The sequence below is a fragment of the Trachurus trachurus genome, assembly GCF_905171665.1.
Source record: "Trachurus trachurus genome assembly, chromosome: 24".
NCBI classification, from domain to species: Eukaryota; Metazoa; Chordata; class Actinopteri; order Carangiformes; family Carangidae; genus Trachurus; species Trachurus trachurus.
This window is the reverse complement of record NC_139910.1, coordinates 16,462,444-16,487,435: the sequence shown is the minus strand read 5'-3', so window position 1 is coordinate 16,487,435 and position 24,992 is coordinate 16,462,444. Positions and strand designations below refer to the sequence as shown.

At 41.7% G+C, this 24,992-nt stretch overlaps 2 protein-coding genes across 2 annotated transcripts in view; both read right to left on the bottom strand.

The window, feature by feature from the left end:
* Positions 1 to 3,641, bottom strand: part of LOC311007081 (low density lipoprotein receptor adapter protein 1) — a gene marked incomplete at both ends in the record, with an annotated part of 38,426 nt that extends 34,785 nt beyond the window's left edge. The window contains one exon of the mRNA XM_084000168.1: positions 3,557 to 3,641. Within this exon, the coding sequence (XP_083856294.1) occupies positions 3,557 to 3,641 (85 nt within the window). The remainder of the gene's footprint in view (positions 1 to 3,556) is intronic.
* Positions 3,642 to 6,434: 2,793 nt separating this feature from the next.
* Positions 6,435 to 18,808, bottom strand: LOC311007891 (E3 ubiquitin-protein ligase RNF19A). The gene is made up of 9 exons (XM_084001280.1): positions 18,540 to 18,808; positions 17,228 to 17,718; positions 13,571 to 13,776; positions 13,155 to 13,302; positions 10,466 to 10,628; positions 10,012 to 10,126; positions 7,353 to 7,484; positions 6,949 to 7,219; positions 6,435 to 6,722 (listed from the first exon to the last, which is right to left on the bottom strand). The coding sequence occupies exons 1-9, from the start codon at positions 18,690 to 18,692 to the stop codon at positions 6,437 to 6,439; spliced, it is 1,965 nt and encodes a 654-aa protein (XP_083857406.1). The 5' UTR covers positions 18,693 to 18,808; the 3' UTR covers positions 6,435 to 6,436.
* Positions 18,809 to 24,992: the final 6,184 nt, after the last annotated feature.

Genomic DNA, 24,992 nt, shown 5'->3' with positions numbered 1-24,992 from the left:
TGGTTAGTGGCGGGTTTTTACGACAATAAAAATATGCACTCAGAAACTGTAGAGGGAGCTCCGTAAAGAACACCAAAACAGTGAAAAAGCAACCGGCTTAGATAGTTCCCCTTTACAGAGTCTCGTACATTGCACATCAGGAATGCACCATCTATAGTGACAATTTCAATATTGTTCAGTTTGTTCAATACAAGTTTTGGCGACTAAAATTGCACATACTCAGAGTCATGTTTATCCACAGTAATCCCTGATTATTCCTTAATCCTTTCAGATGTGCAACACAGAACAGTGCTGGCTTCATCTATCTGTTTAAGTGGCTATTTTTACAGTGGGGTTTTTTTAGACAAAAGGTGACATGAGTGTTCGTCACAGATTGATTCAGTTTTGACAGGAGCCTTGTGGAAGGAGCCACATTGTTTTTCCACCTGGTGCACAAGAGACAGAGCAGGAGGGTAATCTCCCTCAGGCTGCTTCCCCAGTTCAAGAGGTTATGCAGCCTATTGTGACTGTGAGGGACACCCACCCTCTCTTCACACAGTGAATTCCTACTTAATATGAGCACATTTTGTTGCCTATTTCATAATATCACAAAGACCCAAACACAGAGTGACAATACACTAAGATGGGGCTTGTTTAATATCTATTTGCACATGTGGTGTACACACGAGAATTTTGTGGGATATCCATCATTGTGCTGGTTTGATTATGACTGAAATAGGCTTCTATAAATAAACATTGTGACATGAAAAAAGCACCAAAACAAATTAAAATTGCCCCATTCACAATTGCAATCTTCCCCAGCTAATTTACCCACTGTCTTTGTGCATGAGATGTGATAATTAAACAATAGATTAATTACGCTGCTCTTAGACAAGACAAACAAGACATGTAATCCACTACTAAGCATTTCATTTTGCACTGCATTTAGAGCCTTCGATTCAGACTTTGGCTGTGTTGGATGTCTTATAGAAACACTGCTTGGTCCAAACTTGTGAGATTGTGTCGTGACTTTTAAATATAAATGGCTCAGGTGTTCATTTGCACATTAGACCAACGTGTAAAATTGCCATTATTGTAACAAGGTGCATGTCTGAGAGGGTCATTAGCTAAAGTGTTGGTCGAGGGGAAGTTCAGCCTCACAGTGGTGACAGCAGAAAGGTCAAGTGATCAAATAAATTATGCCTGCATGGTGAATTAAACGCCGTCCCTGTTGTGCTTCCTCTGCTGTGTCTGTTTCATCTCATCTTCACTCTCCAGTCTCATCTGAAACAAATCACCACATCTAAAGCTTTAATACTGATGGTCTAGAATATTTAACACATGGCCTTTGAATAGAAACTGTAAATGCCATGATGGTAGTTTAAATTAATTGTGGTATTGATTTTGTGTCATACAACTGTTTTCACTATTAAACAACCTTGCAAGGCAGAGTTCATACACACAATCTCTCCACAGATTAACTGCGTATTGTCATTAACTGTGCTCATTTAACTAAGGCGATGCAATTTCCTCCTGTGAATAAACAGGACACAAATAATGCGCCACTCTTTCTGAAACTTTAATCACACCTAATCTGTGTGACTGTGCCAAGCAGATGCAATGTCGCCTTATTTGCATTCCCACAGCCATCTTTGACGCATCGCCACATGCTGGCATAAGGATGCTGTCCTCTCTCCAAATTGCCTGCTAAGTAGCTTCTGGACATCAGCAGTCACCCTGTCTGGTCTGTGCTGTTTGTGACTGCTGTTGTGTTCACATTTTTTTAATCCTGATTCCTCCAATGGCACACACACACACAAACTGCCTCTGTCATCAGCAGCTGAAATAAAGCTGGATTCATCTCTGACAGTATCACTCTGCTTTTTCTTCCCTCTCTTCCTGACACCAGCAACAATAAGAAAAGAAAGTGCAACGCACAGGCTCCTGCTAACAATGTGACACAGACAATGTCTTTCCAGATAACATGATGATGGTTTGCTTGTCAGCTTTTGACATCATAGAGTCGCCATGGAAATGATGGAGAAATGGTGATGTTGGCAGTGTTGGGGATGATAATAACAACTCCAATCCATCAGTGTTTGCACAAGAACCAGGATCAGAAGTTTTAGCACAGCATCCATCAACTTGTCACTTGATGTTGTCATCTTGTGCTAAATTGAGGAAGTAAATACAACAAAAACCATCAGAAAGACTCATTAATGCCCTAATCCAATGAGGAAACTTCAAAAATCCACACTCTCAATACTACTATATTCAATCATTTATGCAGAACATTTCCTCGAGAGTGTGTGTAAACCAAGCGCATCTCCCTGTACTGGCTGTGAAATTAATCAGTCACGTTTAATGAAAGCTGGCATGGGCGGGCGGCTGATTATTCTCTAAGAGGGAATTCAGGACGAGGAAAAAGCATCATGCTACTGTAGCATTTGAGGCAGTGTGAAGCTCACAGGCGACGTATCTGCAGGGAGGGAGCGTTTGAGACAACGCTTCACACATCAGTGCGACAGCAGAGCTGCGGGCTGCAGCCCCTCGCTCTCTGCCTGACACTGATGGTGTGACAAGATTTGCTGCTCTGACCCTTCACTCCACAACCTCCTGTAGCCTACTTCACACTGTAGGAGTCTGGGAGCAGAGTTACATTATCTATCTATCTATCTATCTATCTATCTATCTATCTACTAACTTTTAACTTTTATTATAGTGTGTATGGTACTGACTTGAACGTACTGCTTTTCTCAAGTGACAAAGCGTGACAGCGTGAACTACATTAGGACTCCATTAAGACTGTTGAGGTATGAAGAGAGAAAACAGACAACCCTAATAAAAAAAATCACTATGACCAAGGTCCTAGTTTCATCCCATTAGGTAGCCTATTCAGTGCTATATAAAATGAAATGATTCACTTATGTATTTCTATAGGGCAGAGTTTTAGTGTGGCACTTCATCAGCAATTCATCTGCACATTATTTCATTAATGAACCAGTTAATCATTTATTGTATTAAATGTCAGAAAGAGCTGAATCAGAAATTACATTACATTAAGTTCCAGCTGATGTCCTATCCTATATGGAGCATAGAAACTGTAAATCCTAACCAGCATATAGCTTTACACTTAGCATTAATCTTTTTTTTTAAAGCCTTTGACCATATTTTCTGGCTCCACTAATCGATCATTTGACTCTTAATATCAGTTGTAATGGGCTGTTCTTAATCCATGCTACTGGCTACTTGTTTCCTGAAGCCACCGCTGGTAGTAGGACTGACCCATCACCCAGGAGGAATGAGAGTAAATCACAGCTGAGCCTTAACAACACAATAAAGCAGCTTTGTACACCACACTACATCCAGTCCGTCAATCCACTGGCAACAAGACAAACAAAAGCTCTCCAGTAATAAAACACTACAGGACCACAGGCTGACTCCATGCAGCCAGAGGCAGCACTGCCCTCCTCCTCCTCTATAGACAACAGCACCTCTGCCTCATCGCCAAAATAATCAAACAACATAAATCTTTACAACACTGTAGCCTACCACAATCCAAACACTTCATACTCACTTTCGTGCTTTGAAGTTCCCCATGTGTGCCGAGGAACTCCGGGGCTCTTGATGATCGCTCTGCCGGCGGATTTCAGTGCATCCATCCCGAGATTGTGTGTGTAATGTGTATGTGTGTGTGTGTGTGTGTGTGTGTGTGTGTGTATGTGTATGTGTATGTGTATGTGTATGTGTATGTGTATGTGTGTGTGTATGTGTATGTGTCCGGGCAGGTGGACTCCCCCTATAGTAGTTTCTCCCCGGACCACAGGGAGGTAAACACTGAGCTCGACGGCTGATGCGCCAAAGCAGAAGTTCCCACCCTCCACAGCCTCCCTCCTGTTTCCTGCTCCACTGGTGATGTGAAGGCGCTGAGGGTGAAGCAGAAGCTCTCCTCTCCTCTCCTCTCCTCTCCTCTCGCACCCACTGCACCGTCTCCAAAGTTAAGGGCGTGTCCTTCTAACCTTGCTGAGCCAGGAAGCCTCCGCCAAAGTGCTCCAGTTAGGAGGAGAAGCCTTAATGAGGAAATCACTGCAGACTTATTAATGCAGTGTTGAGGGGAGTGACAGCCACTAATGAGTTGATGGCTAATGAGCTTACAATTGCACTTTTTATTTCCCAGAATTTTCTTTTTCTCTCAGTTATTGACCTGTGGTGGATCCACTGCAGCTCCACTGCTTTAATGTCTTTTATATTTCTGGTCTGCAGCAGAAACAATATATTGTTTTTTTATTTATTTATTATTAATTCTATTATTATCAATAAATTTAAAAAATAAATTAGAAATGTATGAATGAAAAATGTCAGTTTCCAGTCACCCCCTGACTTCATGGTGAGCTCTTAAAACAATGCCTGATTTTAAAAAACTATATATTGGTTTGAAATGTTTTGTGTGTTGGCGCCATCTATTGGTAATAATTGGTTATTGCAACCGTATTCTGACCCATCTTCTAACCATTACAACGTGTACTGTAGGGATCTTATTTATTAGCAGTAAGTCTCTACAACACATTATTAAGTGTTATAGGTTAAAGGGGGAAAATAAACTAAACAAAGGGTAATTTCCTGTTTTCAAATTTTTCTATTTGCTACTTTTTTTTTCATGGATTAGTGCCTCGTTTTATTTTTTCAAGACCAACTGAAGGAACAGAACAGGGAACAAAAAGTCTACCTGAGCCAAAAGTTGCAAACTTTTCGAGGATTTGTAACAACTCACATGTTTCCTTGTTCAGCTTTGACCGGTGTCTTCAAAGCCCCCTATGTTACTGTCTGTACTCCTACTGTAAACTTATAAAGTAATTTCAAAGTGCCCCCTTAAAAAAAAAAAAAACTATTTCTCCACATGTGTTATTTTAGGAAAATGGAAAATCTCCAATTCCACTTGAACTTAAGAGAAAAACAAATTCACTATTGACACATAGAAAACATGCATTGTGTTTTTGTCCTTCATGGTGAAATCTTTATTTCATTTCTCTCCACAACCCAGCACAGGTCATCATGTCACGTCTGAGTTCATCTCTCACAAGTATTTCACACTCAGGAAGCGAAGCAGTGCATGTATAGTCATGTATTTCTCATAAATCATCTAGAAGGGGTTATTACAGTTTTAGCCCGAGGTGGCATGCTGCTGTCATTTTTGGTGCTCTGTGATCATTTGAGAGGGTCTTCAGTTTATATTCAATGTCCCCAGCAGTGCACACTACTGGTGGCTACGCTGAGTGCTGTGTGTGTGTATGTATGTGTATGTGTGTTCGACCATTTGTCTGTGTCTTTGTGTGTGTGTGAATATGGAAGTCTTGCCTGTGTGTGCATATATGTGTTATCCTGGATACAGTATAATCATGCAGCTATTTTTTTTTTTAAACGTAAGACTCTTCAGAGTGCAGTGTTGCTGCCATGTTGCCACTAATGCAAGTTAAGTGTCTGCATTAGAATGAGCAATTTTACAAACTAAAGCAATGTCTCCCTCTCCAGTTCAGAAGGGGAAAGCCTCTTCAGGGTGAAACGCTGTACTACAACAATGCAAAAGTGACCACTGGGCCTTCTCTCTGCTTCGATGGAAGACTGTGGATCTGTGTGATTAATAGTTATAATTCATGATATTTCTAAGCCCTCCGGCCGACTCAGCCAATCACTGCCACAATGTCACAGAGCATCTTTGAATCCAGCAGACAACAACAGTTACAGGCTTGCTTTCCAGTTTCCAGATGTCTTCTTTAAGAACAAAATCAATCCAATATTGCAGCATGCGTAGTTTGTTTTACGTTGCCCAATTCGGGTGTGAACACTGCATCGTGAAAATTCTGGAGAAATCGTTTAAGGTAGAAAAAGAAAGAGATTTGGGAAGTGTTTGATATTTACTCACTGACAAGATAGTTGTTGGATTCTTAATTGGCCCGTGAAACAAATCATGCTTGCGAGGGGTTTCTTTATTCGTAAAGGAGAGGGAGGAAGGAGGTGAGGTCACTAAAAGAATTATAAGAGTACAGAGAGGGCTTCATGAAATCGTTTTATAATAGAGGGAGAATAAGGTAGTGTCTATTCAGAGAAGACCACAGAGAAAAAAAACAGACTGAACTAGTTGGTTATCATGCTCTCGGTCACCTCTGATGGGTGCCATCCTGTCTGCTTTACAGTTTATTTCCCCTTGAGTTCTTATGTCGTGGTCTCATGCTATTTGTCTCACACACTCACATCTTTTACATTTGCTCTCTCTAAACCTGCGTCTTCCTTAGAGGCTGGAGCTAGAAGGCATCTGGTGGGAGGGCCCGTCTTGGAAGCAGGAGGCGGCCGTGGCCAACAATTTTTGCAGGTCAATCCAGTGACGTTTCAGCTCATGGATTTTGTTTATTTCCATAAAACCTGACTAAACAAGAGTACAAAGCCTGCGTTGAAAAGAACCTCATACACCATCTACTTCAAAGACTGGAGTCCCTTCGTCTCCCCCTGCTGCCTCCCCTCCCGGTTTCTCTCTCCCTTCCTGCTCTTCCTCTTTTCCTCCTCCACCCTCTCGTCTTCCCTCCAGTTCTGAGGCACACATGTAGTCTTGGGACTGGGACTGAGACTGCGAGTGTCCCAGGGACTCCACTGACAAGCTCCGGCTAGACAGGATGCTACTTAGGCTGGACTGGCGGGCGCCTCTGGGATGGGTCTCAATCTCCACACGGACCTCAATATTGGTTCCGTCTCTGTAGTGACAATAGACAAACATAGACATATCTATTAAAATACAGCACAGTATTCAGCAATATCTTGATTATGAAAAAAAAAAGCCACAGAGAGTGAAATCCGCCAGCACGGCTGGAACAGCAAAACTGTCATGTTAAATTTTATTTTAAAAAATGTTGTTTGTTTGCAAAAAGAAAAAGGAAAATGAGATGTGATAAACAGAGAAAATCCAGAGGCGACCTTTACCTCAGAGGAGGCGCTTGTGTGTCGTCCAGCTGGCTGTCAGGCACGATTACCACCTCGCATTCAGCCGGGCTGTCCTGCTGGGTATATTCATGGCGTTTTGTGGTTTCGTCCAACCCCACATAGTTATCTAGCTCTGGGGGTGTGGTGCTCGTACTTGGGAGGACACCCACTTCCTGTACACTGACTCTAACTTCCTGGACGCTGGTGTCACTGAGCGCCGGGTTGTTCTGACCCGTCCAGTGGTCACTGACTACATGAGAGAATAGAAGATCTATAAGAGAAGTTGAAACTTCAGATTAGGCCGGGCCGTTTGGAGCGAGAAGCACAACTCATCACTAATGTAAATCACTTCGACACATGAAATCCCTCACATCAGCTTTACAGTGACTACACTCCGTACTCACAGCTGGCTAAGTCCTCCAGTTGGATCTTGTGTGTTTCAGGCGGTTCACTCTGCGGTCGACACCAACCGTTCCTACAGAGCGACATTGGGACGACCCCATAGACATAAGTCAGCATTAGCGGTACACCCACACCTGCAGGAGAAGAAGAAATGTATGAGAAACCAATTTATAATACATTATACTGTATATAATTGGAACCATTTGTCTTTACAGCTTGTGCCAAACGACTATCATTTAATGGCATACAAATGGTTATTAAAAGAGCCCTGCTGCGATTTAGTATTGCACTACATTAAGAGGTTTTTTTTTTTTTAATTGACAAAATCAAAGCAGCCAAGGCTAAAATATCCTGATGTTTGGCTTGTTGTATGGTTCAAGTTCAGACAACACTAGAATGGCCGGCTAAATCTTGTTGTGTTTTAATGTGCACCCACCCCAGGATAGTAATAAAAGCTTTCTGTTAAAAATATCTAATATTAAAATCCAACCGCTGCTATGTAATTTCATTAGCTTTCTCTACTATAAAATGCAGTTTTATGTTAGTGGCTTTTATGTTTTATGGACAATTACAGAGTCGTACATTTTCAAGATGAGTTCATCCTGCTTTACTATGGACTGCACTGAAGTTTCCAGTACGCACTTATTTATAAAGCTTTTCTTGGCATCTTAACTGTTTTATTTATGCAGTTTAATTGTTCCAATTAAAAATAAGGACTACTGCTCATGCTCCAGGAAATTATATATTGTGTTTCAAGGTGTGCACCAAGCCAGGGACTCATTTTATTGTAAACTTTTAAATCGATTTTAATATAATTACAGTCAAGCTATTCAACCACTTTTATAAGTTTCTTTTTGAAACATTTTAATGCACTGTAAAATAACTGTTTTTTTTATTACTTCTTCTTACATCATCTTACTTTATCTGTTTCAGTTTTGTGACCTATGACTCATTATTAGTCTGTTATATGTTTTGAAACCTCTGTGTTTTGTATATTGTGCTGCTCCCTTGGCCACGGTGCCACTTCCTGGTTATATGATTATAGTTTTATTAAGTTGAGGAGGAGAGACATCCCTGCAGTGGACACTTGAAAATTAATAGAGTATTATTTTGTCCTGCTGCTTTTATTTTCCGGCTACATAGGTTGTGAACACACCCTTAAATGTAGCAGCAAGGCTGATTTCTATACAGTTCATGCGTTGGTGGGATACAAATGTCAACATTTTTGACATAAAAATGAGGTAATGGATAGATAGTATAAGTATGGATGACTTGTCTTTATGTTAAATCAAAATAAGACCACTGCAATGCGTAACTACACTGGCAAAGTCAAATTATGAAACAAGTTCACTTTCTTCTCTCTCTCTTTCTCTCTCCTTCATAACCTTCACACAAGTACTTTCTACAAACCTCCAAACTCGATGAGCAGCGGCCTGCCTATGTTGAGTGATTATGTAACCTGTGATTGAGATAGAAATTTGGGAACACAAAAGCAGAGTGCCAGCCAAACAAAGGGACATCATTAACACAGCGGGAACACTGGGCCGCTATTGACTCAGCAACAGGGTGAAACCAGAGCAAGAGGATGAGCCTGCCAACCAAACTGTTTCACATAGAGAGTGTCTGCATGGGTGTGTGCGTGTGTGTGTGGGGGTGTGTGTGCGTATGTGTGTGTGTGTGTGAGAGAGAGAGAGTTAAAAAGAGAGAAACAACAAGACACAGAGTCGTGACTGAAATTTGAGAAACAGAAGAGATACGAGGAAAACATATGACGGAGAGAAAGTACAGCCAGAGTGAAAACGGAAACGGGGGTGGAGAGTGGGGGGTGGGGGGTTGTAGAGCCAGCAGAGAGGTTATCCACAGGGGTAGGAGGAGGCGAGGGTGGAGAGTACAGTGCGGCTAAATGTTTGTTCGTGTATGTGTGTGTGTGTGTGTGTGTGTGTGTTGGTGTGTGTGCCAAGGCAGGGCACGTCAGTGTGCGGTAGCGATGGCTGTGACACTGCAGAGAGAGGATGAGGAGCTGATACAGCCTTAAGGGCTTCAGTCAGAGCCACCAATGTTACCTGGGGGTAGGAAGGGGCATGAATCATCAAAATGCTACTTTACACCGTGTGTGTGTGTGTGTGTGTGTGTGTGTGTGTGTGTGTGTGTGTGTGTGTGTGTGTGTGTGTGTGTGTGTGTGTAGTTATGAAATCAAGTTGCGTGTTTGCATACACGGATTTGTGAGTATTCATATGGCTGTATCACTCTCTGTAGGGTTGTACTCTGAGGTTTGTGCCAGATGAACCTGGATGCTTCTTAAAATGCGTGTCAACTCTCTAAATGTATAACTCATAATTATAGGACGGAGTGTCTTTTATTTTTATTTTTAATCCATATAAATACTGGCTGAGACACTGGAAGTTCTGATACAACCATAAAACACAATATTCTAAATATTTTAAAATTATTATTACTATTCAACCTATAAGGTGTCAGGCCTTAACTGCTATTTTAAGGTTATTGCTGCTGTTTTATTATCATTATTATTATTTTTTTTAAATAATTGTATACTGCTAAATGACAACTAATTTAGCAAAAAATTGCTAACTATACATTTCACTGTTTTCTGATTACTCCTCACTGTGCAGCACAGAAGGCAGCCATCTTGTTTCTCCTTACCCACAGTGACAGCTGCTATGACCGGCGACACAAACACAGACATCATCACCCCACTCGCCACAGTCAAGTAGTGCTTGCTTCCTGAGATACTGTTTTTCTTACAGCGACCATGGACCTGGATGGTAATGAATAAAATGTGAGTTAGACGCTCTAATTTCATTTTGTAAATAAACTTTGTCCTGTCATTTTTCATGTCCACTAATAAAAGTATCCCAGCATGCATTGAGGGAGGGGTACGACCAGAGGGCAGTACTCTAACATACAGTAAAGACAGACGAGTACATTCACAGTTCAGATGCAATTGTGTTATCGTTAGGTGTTTAATCCACCTGATCTGCATGTTGGCGATTTGTTCATAAGTGATTTCACATCTGTTGATTACAAGCAAATTAACAGGATTTGAGTTGGAGTCATTTAAAGACCGTGAGAGAGTGTTTACTGAGTGTTTTTATACCTTTCGGCCCATGTAGATTGGTATGCCCACAATGATGACAGGGATGGCGATGCCCGCTATAAGGGAGATGACCACCGGCGCTCCGAGCAACATGCCCACCTGCCACAGTACCTTGCGGGTTTGCGACCATGGCTTCTTCCCCCAGAACGTACATCCTGAGGGACTGAGACGCAACAGGGGAGATCACCAAAGAGTTCACAGCACCAGCATGCAGAGATTTAAAAAACAAAACAAAACTGTATCTTTTTTTGATCTCAGTCTCTCTGTTGTTCAGTTCACCACTACTGAATGGACTATGTGACATTTTGTGCAGACACATGGTTCCCTGCCCACGTGGGCCCACTGAGGGCTATTGTGGGTTTAGTGTGGGAAGGGCAAAACACACACTAATCCCCACACAAGGCCCACATGTCCTTCGGCTTTATGTGGGCAGGCCCAAATGAGGGCATATCATTTAAACCATTAACATCATATCAATGGGGGGCTCCATACTTATTGATCTGGGCAGCCCACACACTGGGGCTTTGCAACTTGAGGCCCACATGTGCCCCACATTTCAGGCTGGTAAAGGGGGCCCACATCGGTCTGCCTGCAGTGGGCCCACAGAGGCCCCGAATGGGCATGTTTGCAGGAAAGGATGAATCCTAATGACTGTGACGATCCCCCGACTTTTCCCCTGGCAGCACCACAAGGCTGAAATGTTTGGTTTTGACAGAAACAGCTTGACAGCTACTGGATGGATGTTATTCAAGGTCTTTAAATGTTGAAATCTCAAGACCCTCACTTTTCACTTTACACCATTAGATTCTTTATGACAGCTGGAAAACTGAGAAGAAGAAAAAATCCCATCTGCCTCAACAGTACTACAAAATAATTAGCAAATCCTAAAGTGAAACATGAACCCAGTACACATCACCTTATATCATCATGTTAGAAATATGATTTTGAGTGTGTGCTGCTGTCAGCATTTAGCACCAGTGTGCCGTAATGTCACAGCTCTAGACTCCCATGTCTTAATGTCACATTATTAGCACAGAGTTTTGGTTTTATCCAAACTTTATAATCACCATGCATCATTGTCACATAGGTCATGACCTCTCACAGAGCTTCAGCCCACTCTGGCGCAAACATAAAAGATTATGATTCAAAGAGAAATTAGTGAAACAAATGAGCACTGGCAACAACATGACAACATTAGCAGGCTGCCTGATTGCTGTCATTTCATTATTACTCACACTAAATGATCTCATTTGCATTCATCACTTTATCTCCCTGAATGCAACACCAGTTCACATATTTCTTTTTTATGTGCAGCTATTAAGAAAAGTCTGTTTATTCAATTCTGTTGACAAGGAGTAGATATTCTGTAACCTAACATGACTTTAGATACAATAACCGTCGCTTTAGGTGCTACTTTAATCTTGTATCAGCCTTTGATGTTGTGGTGTAATTCTAACTGCCAACACTGACTAATACTGTTTGGCCTAATGAAGCAGCAATGAACACGTAGGAGCAGCAGTGACAATACAGGGAACACAAATGGTACCTTAGGGCCATGCTATTTCTCAAAGCATGTGTTTGTGTTACAGCAGCAAATGTCACTTTGGGATTCTAAAAGCCTGGCTGAGGGAATTGCAGTGAGATATTATGGTTAGCAGCACTTGCAGATCTGCTGTGTGATGGTAAAAGCTTTGCCCTTCAATAGGACGTTCACTGTAATTTATAGTGTGAAAGACAGACCGGTGTGATGGAAGAGAAAAGGAGGAGGGGGGAGGGCCTAGGGGAAAAGGAGGAGAGACAGTGCAAAAGAGACGATGTGGCTCATGCAGGCAGCAGAACCACATGAAAAACAATCAATACATGGAAAAAAAAAATCATTAATCTCGACACCTTTCATGTGTTGTAGTTCTATAATGAGTCAATGGAAAGATTTCCCTATCATCCTCTTGTTAGTCTTGTAGCTTGAGTTTCATTCTGCCGCATTGTTGGACAAACGGAGGCAGACAGGGCGGATGCACTGATGACAAGTCAGCAGTCGATGGAGGCTCGGAGGAACCGTTTAAAGCAGTGCAGCCCCTCACCAATGACATACAGTATTATGCGCTTTGCTGACTTGACCAGTTTTTTTTTTTATTTCCAACTGGGTATTACTTAATGAAAACCTACACATGGAATATCAGTGTGAACCCAGGTATAATATCAGTAATTATAGTGTGAATCCAGTTATAAAAGTTTTAGTCCTCTATGATGAATACTTCAGTATCTTACAAATGCAAAAGTTGGACTTGTACCATCAAACATTTTTCACCTCATGCTGTTGTGAGACTAGGATCAAATTCTGCTGCTCTGTCTTTCTCTGTCTGTGTTTTTGAGCAGTGCTTTTACTGCATACGTAGGTCTCAAGAACCAAGATAAATTGTATTACGCTAAACTAGTGAAAAATCCAAGGTGACCAAATCATGAATATCCCACGTTAATAATTAGATGAATGATTATTAGCTGCCAATAATGTACCAGCTACTCTTCCTGTAGTCAATGATTCATAATTATGTAAATTGTGTAATGATTACTAAATGTGATTTATTTTTTTGTCATTATTTGAATAATAAATTCACGGTGTGTTCTCAAAATGTCTGTTGTCAATGTTTGACATTTGTTAGTGTTCCTGAGCCGACAGCTAACAACACACCTGAGGTAGTGCACGTCGGTGATCTCCTGCATACACAGCCAGCAGAACTGACAGGCACACACAGTGCAGTTCATACGGTTACAGCTGCCATCATTGGTCTTCATGATGTAGGCACCACAGCGAGGGCACGCTTTGATCTCCTCTGCATCTACAGCAACAGAAGGAAGATGGAAAGACGGGATGACCACACATTGTGCAATATCTATTTATTCACTTCAAGGGAAGAGCTGAGAAATTTCGGGGGGGGAGATGAAGCAGCTGCGTGAAACTGCCAAGAGATGTCAAAGGGATGTTTTTATGCTTCTGTGCAGATTAAACGAACACAGTTTAACACATTAATTAGCTTTGGAGATGTTGGTAGACAGATTTCCTTATCACGTTGGACACCGCAACAAACAGAGCCACATGTCCTATACCTCCTCCTTGTTCTTCATTGAAGACGTACAGCGTGGAGGCATCGTTGCCGCCTGAGGTGTGGCGGGCCCGCTGGCGCCGGGCCTGGTCACACGTCTGGTTGGGGTGCCACAGCTGCCGACAGTGGTAGCAGAACTCTGTGTCGCATCCCTCGCGGCCACAGCTCAGCTTGGGGCACTCGGCACAGCCGTAAGCTATCACTGCATAGCTGAGGAGAGACAGACACTGATTCAGATGATAACTGAGACCTGGGAGGAGGGATTCTTCGTCTTCTCGTAGCTGCAGTTTCTGCCGAATATCATTGATTTTGGTTGTCTGACTGGAAACAACAACAAAAAACACGATTCATATGTCTGTTGCTCTCCTTGCATCGTTTTCCCGTTAAGCCTTGTGAAGCACAGTGAATTGTTCATTGTTGTCTTGGCTCACAAACAGCACATCTGTTGACTCAGTGAGAGACACAGCTATCTCTGTGGGACTGGTTTACAAAGTTCAACACCTGAACCCTGAATGATTGCACCCTCAGATCTTGACTTGTCATTGTGATGATAGCAAGGAACTTAGTGCCAATGGACCTAATGTCACTCCTCACAGGGGATATCAACACAAATATTAATATTCATAAGATCATGTGAGTAATGATCAAACAAAAGTTAAAGTAACAGTGACTGAGTCACAGGTCTCTAGGATCCAGGCAACGCTGCTCTGCTGTGAAGTATTTAAAGCTCCACCGGGGCGAGTCAGCCCCATGTGGTTTTCAGGTTTATGTGAAGGGACTATGGATCAGGCAAGATGAAGGCACACACACACACACACACACACACACACACACACACACACACACACACACACACACACACACACACACACACACACACACACACACACACACACACACACACACACACACACACACACACACACACACACACACACACACACACACACACACACACACACACACACACATATATACGAGGATAATTAGACTGCTGCCTGGATTCCACTTTGGTGTCAAACTAGATTTGAACTGTGTCTGATTCTCAAGTCAAACACTTGCTCATGCATAAAAACATTTCCAGGTATCAGTTGAATGTCTTTATCAGAGAAAGCAGCAGTAATTGGCATCACGCAAAGATGTTTTAAGAAGTTCTGACAGCACAACAGTGGCAATGTCACAGGCTGCTGACACCTTTCACCTGACAGGCAGCGCTGCACTTTTATTTCTTGTCTCTGACAATATAGATTATTGGCAGATCAAAGTTTTAGCAAAAGCCTTTTGCAAAATATATGCTTATATAATATATAAATACATTCTTAAAGATCCCCTCCAGACATGCTTTTAAAAATGTAAAACGCTCTAGCTTTGAAAAATAATTGGTGTCTGGAGTGGGCCTTCCATATATAGAGATTCTATAAATGTGCAACTATAAGTTTTAAAAAGCCTAATGGCAAGATAGTTTTTGACTCCTGAGTCCAAACACAGAAGGCTTGTGCATTCATAAATGAAAATTATGTTTTATGCGCACAGAGAGAATTTCCACTTGTTGAAGTGTCAATCTCTGCACATCAGTGAAGTAACACTTCGCAAAAAGTAGAACATTTGATTGAAGGAGGGAATTAAAGGTGCCCCAGGAGTTTTTGACCACTTGTTGCACTGCAAGTTTTCAACAGTGTATGACTGTTTCTGTCTATATCTCATGAACGAGGATGCACATGCATGGGCCCCGAACACGATACATGGTTCCTGGTAATGGTTTCAGGCTATTCCACTGATTGACAGTTGGTGGTGGTAATGCATCAAGAAATATGAAGCAGCAGCGCAACAGCAAAAGGCAGGGAAGAGTATTAGTCAATGCAAACGGAGAGGTAAACAAAGCAAGTGGAAAACAGCTTTAAAATATCTGCTGTTTTGTCAGGAAGAAAATGATTTCAACATTTCAACAATCACCATTTTTGGTGGGAGACGCTAATGTAAAAAAGCCTTTGTTTATTTTGAAGAAAACCCCACAGGGCACCCGTAGTTCAGTACATATCTCGTAATGAGAAAATGTAAAATATAGAAGGTTTGACAGGAGCCCAAATCAATTTATTATCAATTTATTGTGTACATCATTTTGGGCTGACATATTGTGACATTACAGTAGATTAGAAACATTAAAGTGTTTGTGCACACGCAGTGCAAAACGCACATTTTGCCACACTTTCTTAGAACCAAGATAATCTCCAGCTAAGCTTCTGTCACTAAGACCTCGAGGAATGCCTGTACTGTATGTGGAGAACATGGGGTACATACAAAACATATCTGTGAACTATGAATACTTTACGTAATGGGTCAGCACCTCGAAAGCTCTGCCCTGTGGGAACTATTAGTCATTTTAAATGTTAAATACTACAACATTTGCCTCGGCTCCATGCCTTTTTTTCAAAGTTTTGTAGATACTTTGGAAATCCGATCTCTCATTCTCTGTGTTATATTTAATCACCACAGCATTGGACAGATTGGCGTATTGATTTCTGCTCCGCTCATTCATCATGACTGGGCTGTGAGCACTGACAGCCGGGAGAGACAGACAGTCTACCACCAAGTCCTGGACCCTGGTGCATACGTGCTTCTGACCACAAATACCCATCGAGCACACACACACACACACACACAAACATAACAAACACACACACACGGCACACATCACGATTTCCCATCAGGCAGCCCTATCCTGTTACCCGCCTGTGAACATTAAGGTGATACAGCGATGGATTTGTGTCTGTGAATGTCATAAAACAACAGCAGAAAAGAAGCGTGTTAACTCAGAACATGTTTTGAGGTTGCATTGCATTGTGGTCTATTTTACTGAAGCTGCCGTCGATAGAAAAACATCTGATTCGTCCACAGCACGGATTCCTCCCTGTACGATTTATGATGATGTCTTAGATCAATTCTGCAATGAAATCACAGTGTAGGTGTGCTTTAAACATTTCAGCCAATTATCCTCAGGAGCAAGTGAGTTAAATGCCAGACCTGTATTTTGCGTTACCCGATATAGTCTCACATTTGGATGCGGTAGATTTAGATACATTAAAAAAAAAAAAAGGTATAGTTAGTTTCCCTCATCATTCACAACCATGTGTTCTGTTCCTGGATCTGTATAAATATACTGCTGGAATCAAAATTTCACAAGCCTCAGGATGCACATAAAACTCAAACTGAGCTTTCGCTTGCTGTCAGTTCGGCTTTTTAAAGTGCGATCAATCATTCTGATGTTGAAAAATGTTCACAGCTGTGTTTCATAACACAAAGCCTGCAGTGGGATGACAGGGTTTGACAGGGGCTGTCATATTGCAGCAGTGGATTAGGGATAATTGTTTTGTGCCGCAATTACAGTACAGTGAACAGCTATTGCGTGACACAAGATGCCCATAAAAATACATTTTATTCAAGTTTATAGGCCATTATTTCACATTTTCTGTGTCTTATCTTTTTCTTTATTTACAGTAATTATCTTCTCTCTGTGCTCTCAATAAATTAGATTTGTATTCTTTATAACCATTAATTATTTCCAGATTAAAGCTTTTCTAGTGTAAATACACTTTGTTCTAGGGAAAAATTGTTGATTTTCTCCTTTATTCTAAAAGAGTGGTGGTATAAGCTTGATCCTCACCTGCAGTCAGGTGCGGGACACCAGCGGGTGTCCGGATCAGAGGCCAGAAAACGCCTAAGCTGGTACTCCTCAAACCGCTCCAGCAGCGCCCGGTCATCCAGGATGGCGCGGACGTCCAGCGGTGCCAGCGTCTCGGGACACTGCGGGCACGCGATGCCCACCCGGCTCTCTGATATCTCAATGCGCAGGTACTGGCGGAGGCAGTCGGAGCATGCCCGGTGGGAACAGGAGGAGAGGCGTGGGAAGTGGCAACGCGGTTGACTGAGCAGGCACAGTGGGCACTCCTCCAGGTGTTCATCCAATAGCTGCTCCTGGCTGGAGGAGGAGAGGGACAGGACACCAGTGGAGCCACTGCTGACCCCGCCCACGCATTCAGCGGTGGCCGCACCCTCCTCTCCCACCTCAGCCGCTGCCGGCGGACCTCCTCCTTCTCCTCTTTCTGCTCCAGAAACTCTTGATTCTCCAGCCTCTTCTGCTGTGATGCTGAGGTCCTGTGAACAGTGACAGTGCTGCTGATTTACTAAATCCAAATTGTGACCACTATCTGCTTTTCTTCTCAAGAAACATTTTAGTTTGAAAGACATAAACATGAACAAATGGAGCATCTTTGCCTTTCTTTTGAAGAAGACTATAGGTGAATGTGTATGACGTGTACAGGCTACTTGTGGCTACTTGTTCTCTTTGGTCACTTGGTTTCTTGGCAACATAATTTCTAGAAATTACCAATTAATTAAATAAACACGCTAATGGATTCGGGCTATAACAGTATGAGGAGATGGAGGAAGCAAGCGCAGGGTAATACAACCAAAGTTAATGATTTGCAGCCTCTCTGCGGTTTCCTCTGTCTAACCAAACAATGTGAGACACAGTCAGACTCAGTCAGAGCAGCAAGATGTCTAAAATTTGACTTTTGTGAACAACAAAGACTAAAAAACTCACTGGATATATGGAATAATAAGAACAAATAATAAACATGTAAATTAATATGTCCTATGTTTCAAAGGTAAGATCATTTTTAATGGTGACACCTAAAATGCAGAGGTAGTGTACCTGCAGCAACAGAGCAGTGAGACAGAATCCAAAATAAATAAATAAATATGTGATGTGACAGATCAGTAAATTTCCAGGCAGTGAGTTTTCAAAGCCAGCCCTACCAATAAACTCCACATAAGCTTCTTAATGTACAACTAAAGCTCAAACTGGAACACAGAAAACCCAAAGATCAAACATTTACAAGTATTTGATGTGGGATTACTTGCTCACTTTCACTCTCTCCCGGTAATATCAACACTAATGCGAGAAACATCCTCACCTGCTCTGGATGCTCGCTGGGAGTCAGGGTGATCGCCACCTCCTCCTTGGGCCAGGCTTCCACGGGCTTCTCGGGCCTCGGCTCCGATTTGGGTTTCCTGCTGAAGAAGTTTAGGAAGCTCAACGGCCCCGTCTGCTGCTTGGGCCTCTTCATAGTCTGGGACTAGAGCAGAAGCAGCAGCTGAGGAGGGCAGGCCAACGACCATGAGCAGGATGCAACTGCGTATGTGTGTGTGTGTATGTGTGTGTATGAATGTGAGACAGCGAGTGTGCGTGTTTGAGTTTGTACGTGCGTGTGTGTGCGTGTGTGGGTGGGTGAGCACAGCGAGCTCTCACGGCTCAGAGCTTTGGAGCTGGGCGGCTGCTCTGCTGTACGCTGGAGAGACGGAGGGGGAGACGACAGGGAGGAGGTAATCCCCGCCCAAGGGGAACATCACTAATTTGGAGCCTTTCCTAGGTCCGTGGTCATGTGGTTTACTTTGTCTTTTCAGTCCTCTTTATCTCCTCCACCTCCGCTGCAGCTCCCTCGCTCTCAACTAGTCCTGTTGAACGGGTTGAACCCCTGAGTCCTCCTTCATCGTCTCAGGCCTCCTCTTCACCCAGAGATCCCGCACACTAGAAGCAAAATAAACACAACCAAGACTGTGAACAATAAATACATGTACTTTACTCTCAGATAATATATTGTGTTATACAAAGCCCTACATGAGAAGTGGCGCTAGAGGCTCGACAGTAATCCAATCCAATATAATTATTAATCAACTTTCAACTGCACCATGTGGATTTAATTATATTGTGTTGTAGTTGTGTTGTGCAAATCACTCCAAGCTAAAATGTAATTAAAAACTAACTTAATAGGTTACTGAGGGGTTTATTTACAAAGTGGGCTAGGGTTAAAGCTTGGTCTAATGCAGTAAAGTAAAACAAAATTCATCACGTCATCTTCTATGTAACTATATATCAAGATATAGATTGCAATCTAATATGTAACAGATCTCAATATATACAATATAGAATTAAATATCTATAATATCTATATAAATAGGACATTCATTTTGAACAGTGATTTTGATCTAAAAAAAAGTTTCTAAACCTACTTTATATTTTTAGTTTGAACTGATATCAACCACTACACATATGCAGTAGATATTTCTTCACTTTCACAGAAAAGGGTTGGGGACTAATGCTCTGAACCATATTGTCCAGCCCAACATCAGTGTCACACCCATATTTATAATTTACCATATCATTAGCCTCAGCATCAAATCACATCTGCACTCATGTTCTCTCGTTTGAACTCTGATTCCCTTTCAAACTTTTTTTTTATTTTTTTTATGTGGAGCAACCTCTATGTGAACCCCATGTACATGAATACAAATGTTTTTCTATGAACTTTTTTCCCCTCTGGCTGCAAATTCACAGCCACATTATACGAAACAACAACAGCAAACAGGCCTTTCAAACAAACAGTAGCTCAATCTGATGCTTCATTTGTGATATCTTCATCATTAGCAGCCCATTCATATTTAATCAGTGTAAATCTGTTCCACATAAATAAAAGATATATTGTGTATTAAACACCACATTGAGGGTTTTGTTGATAAACAGATGCTCGAGACCTGACAAGACCTGACACCAATACGGCATTTACTCGAAGCAGACCAGGTCCTCATTTTAAAATTTGACCTTTCAATGAAAATAGAAATTCATGAAATAAGTTGCAACATCATTTCGCTCCAAGATATCAAAGTCATTTATATGAAGTAAAATATGGAGGTTTTGGGCTCTCTGCACCCTGGCCTCCCCCTTTTCATACGACCTCGGACATGAGCAATAAGGTCACAGCCATGAGACACAAAGAGCTGAGTCTGGGAGAGAGTGCTGTGACTGGTTTGACAGAGAGAATCGGGGGAGTTAGAGGGTGAGGGTGAGGCAGAGGAGAGGCGGTGATAGACAGCACAGACAACTCATTCTGTCTCCATTAGGCAGCAGCGAGCTTTCATAATCAGGCCCAGAGAGTAAAGAGAGCATGAGGTGATTCACATAAACCCGAGACCAATTAAAATAGCTGTCTCCATATCGACACAACGTCAAATCAGAACCACGGAACACAACATGAAATATTATATGGTTATAGAATTAGAATATAATCTATATTAGGATCTAAAACAGCCCTCTGTAATTGCAGAAAAGTTATCTCAAAAAGTAACACACTTTATTTGAAATCAACTGCAGTGGCAAGAGACAGCTAGCTACAGCTGAGCTACTGTCAGTCTTTAAAGGGGGGATGCACAAAGAACCTGGATTTATGTAACACTGCAGTGCTGAACCTGCCTTCTTGCATTGAGGCTGGGAGTTCGAGTTGTATTTATATTCCAGTCATATGGATGTCGACTGTCGAACTCAACATGAATCGCACTTTTCATGCAGTGTCACATTATCTAGTCTTAGAGTAGAGAAAAGAGCTGCACTATGAGAAGTAGGCGCGCAACCAGTGATTAAATGATGCACTATAGTTTGCTACTGACAACAGGCTTTACTGTAGGTACAGGAGCTTCATGCTGAGAGCATATCTGTTACAACTGCCTTAACATCTGTTCAAACCAAATTAAAGATCCCCCTAAAGAATATCTTATTATTATCAATGTCATATAAGTAAACAGAAGAAACATTACACAAAATGCACAAAGAAAAAGAATAGATTCAATAAAACAACTGTCTGAGCATCACGTTACAATGATTTTGAGACCAGTTGTATTTGTTCAAACATCCACTAGCAACTCTTTACTTTCCCCAACATGTAGTCAGTGAAAACTGTTGATCTCTCACAGAGAATTTTGTTGGCAGACAACAACACAACACAACACAAAGCAAAGAATGCATTCTGTTTAATTAAGTAATAAAAAAAAAACTGCACCACAGCAACTATTTGTAAGGGTTTCTCTTTCAAAATCCTCTGCTAGTAGCTTTTCTTCCGTTTCTACAGTAGCTGTCACTCTTATATTCTTTATCTATCCACTTGAATTTCCCCAACAACCACACTCCACACTGCATGGTAAGTGACTTTCTCAAACCAAACACATGAACCCAACGCACGAGCTCTGTGATGAACATATCACTGCGCTGCTGTTTATTTATAGTGATAAATCCAACACATGAAGACATCAAAAGCACATAACCCACTCAAGAGTTCAATTCAGAAGCCATGAACATACCGCCTCTATAGTGCATCCATGCCTACACACTCCTTATATGTGCTCAAACACACACAGGCACCCTGGCATGTCTACAAACACACACACACACACACATGGAGAGACACAGAATTAGAGTACTCTTAAAATACAGCTCAGTGGGCTTCAGCCAGGGCTTATCGCTCTATACTAAAGACAGATAGCCAAGTAATTACGACAACACAATTCGCTGTCTAGCGACTTAGATAAGTTCCCACAGCGAGGGAATGAAGTTTTTCATCTGAAAGTTCAGAATTAAAAAGGCTTGTTCTGTCCAATCCTCTCTTCTCATACACAGCAGAGCACAGACAAAGCTGCGCATGTGAAATCAGATCTACAGAACATTAGACGAACAGCATGCAATGTAAAACGTATTATTGCAGTCTGCATGAAGTCTGCAAAGATTGTTGTTCTACTAAAGGACCACAATTTATTACTGATCAAAATCTTTCACTGAATCAGTTTTTTATAGAAAAATATGAACAGCAAATTAAAAACAATACTCTACATAACATGATACAACCATTGCACTTCTCTGCTAAATGTCAGCAAATTTTGCTGTGTTTTGGCACCAAAGGACTAAATGTGAGTTGGCTCTGGTCCGTGCTTAACTGTCAGATTTGACTGGGATTTAGGGGCTCAGACTTGGGTCAATTTAGGCTGCGAATCAGCTCCATTTAACTACTACACCACTCAGACTAGTTTTGGACCAGTAATGGACCCTAGAATCAGCCAAAGTATCCTGGCAGGTCAACTTGAGACTCTAAAGTGCACCGAAGCAGGAGCAACTCTGGGCCAAACATTTTTTAAGTGTAGGTAGTATAAAAACTTTTTCCCTCAACTTCTGACTAAAGCTTCAATTTATCACAAATGATGTTCTCTCTCTGCGGTTCACAATCTTACATTGTTATAGATCATCATCATCATCATCATCATCTTGTATCATCCACCCATCAAAAACCCAGATGGGCACCTATACGTTGTTACGCACAAATGGCAGACGAGGGTTCTGGGTAATGAGATGCTGCTTGTCTTCTACAACCAGTGGCTAAAATAGAAACACAAAGAGCATTACTGTTTCATTACAGCTTGCAAAAACAACAAAACAGATGTTCTTGGCACATCAAAAGCCAAACACATTCAGTGGGAGCATTTGTTTTAACCTCACTGGTGGTCGCTCATCACAAATACGTGTTTGCTTCTTGTTTTTGCTTCGATGAAGAGTTGTAAAAAGCCGATGAACATCATATATAATATGACCCATGTTTTCCCTCGATTTAAAAGGTAAAGTAGGGTTAACCTTGGTTACAAAAAAGTCAGCAATAAGGAATAAACAAGCACAACTACAATGAGATACATAGAAACCAGTGCCATTCAAACACGCAAGTCCAAAAACATTGTGGTGTCAGTCTCTGGTTTGAAACCTTGAATTCTGCGCCAAAACAAACATCCAGGCTAATACATGGACTGACATTCATACATACGATTATGCACATCTAAATCATAATAACTGAGATTATTGGGGTTAAGCAAACAGTGTGACCTGTCTAAATATATGCAGTGATGAGACAATGGGGAGTAAGAAGAAAAGGTCCTGTCCTCTTCAATGTCCCTCTGAAAGCTCAGGGGAAGACAGCTAACAACAGGAGGCACGGCCGCAGATGCTGCTCGGAGAGAGAGAGACAGCGCATCTTCAGTTTACAGCTTAATGGCCTTCTTTTCTCTTGAATGACGATGTTGATGTATGTGTGTGTGTGTGTGTGTGTGTGTGTGTGTGTGTGTGTGTGTGTGTGTGTGTGTGTGTGTGTGTGTGTTTGTGCAGTACAAAACGCTCCCGAGGCCAAAGACCCACTTAAAGATTTGACCTCCTCTCTTTACACCGTACGGGAGTCTGACGCTCTTTTGATGTTTCTCTCTCGCTCTCTCTACTACAGAAAATGAACAATCCTAAAAAACAGCCTGTAACTGGAATTCAAATACTTAAGGCGTCTTGAGGGATTACAGAGAATTAATGCACAAGACACAAACACAAAATATGTCCTGGAATTTTCTCTCTGTGGCAGAAAACAAATAAAATCACCCTCCGATCAGGAGAAAATTCTGACCTTAATCTCAGATTTAATGACTGGGTACAATTGCAATCAAACTGTGAAAATAGATTAAATCGTGTCATATTTACAGAGCGGTATGGGAGCGAAACTTCAAAGTGAAGTGCTGTGATGTGTTTGGGAAACACCTAGCCCTTCTGGGAGTTGAGTATAGCCACATCACTGGAGAGGGTAAAAATCAATCATGTTGAACTGGTTCCCACAGGAAAATGAAACTTTCAGAGGAAAAAATAACCCACTTTCGTCTCCTCTGTGGAGTAACTCTGCAGTTCTTCCAGCAGGGGGTATCATTTACAGCAGATAAGGTCATATACAACAGCTCAGCTCCATTCATCATAACATCCCTACTGAATTTATGATATGATATTTATACATGTTACAGGCAAGCTATCATTATAGAATCTGTCTTTTACTGTGCGATAATGCAAGTCACAATAAATGATTTACGTCTCCACAGTGTGGAAGCAGCAGCAAGAGGAGATTCACTGTCAAGCTTTAACAAGATGGCTGTGTGACCTTGTGACCTGCTCAAGCACCTCACGGCAGTGGCACTCCTTCCACGTGTCATCAGATACAACAACGCACAAGGGCAAAAGCTTCAGCCCCACATGTCAGTCTCAATTCACAACAGCAAATATTATTTTATTTCCAACAGGATAAACCAAACTAATCACTTAGCTGACATCATGGCCAGACACCAGTGTATGATTCAGCACAGCAATTTCAACTGGACAACAAAAGCAGAGCACCCCCAACCAAGTTTATACTGAAGCACAGACACAGTGAGCTATAGGTAAAAAAGTTTGTGGGAAATGTAGCATCCAGTGTTTATGCAGCATGACCTACAAGTCTGTATCTCAGGCTCTGCTGCTCCAATTTCGATGATTACTTCTTTAATCTGTAGACTATCTTGCATATCCATAATCTTTGGTAAAGTGCAATACTAAATTACTGGCTCCCATTTAATCTGCCCCTCTAGGCATCTTTGTTATTTGCAGGTAAATAACATCATCGTTCGTTCATCCAGAGGTGAACTAATACGTTAGGCAGATCGGGAGATAGTAAACAACAAGTAAAACCACATGACCTCTGACAGAGTGATGACCTATTGTG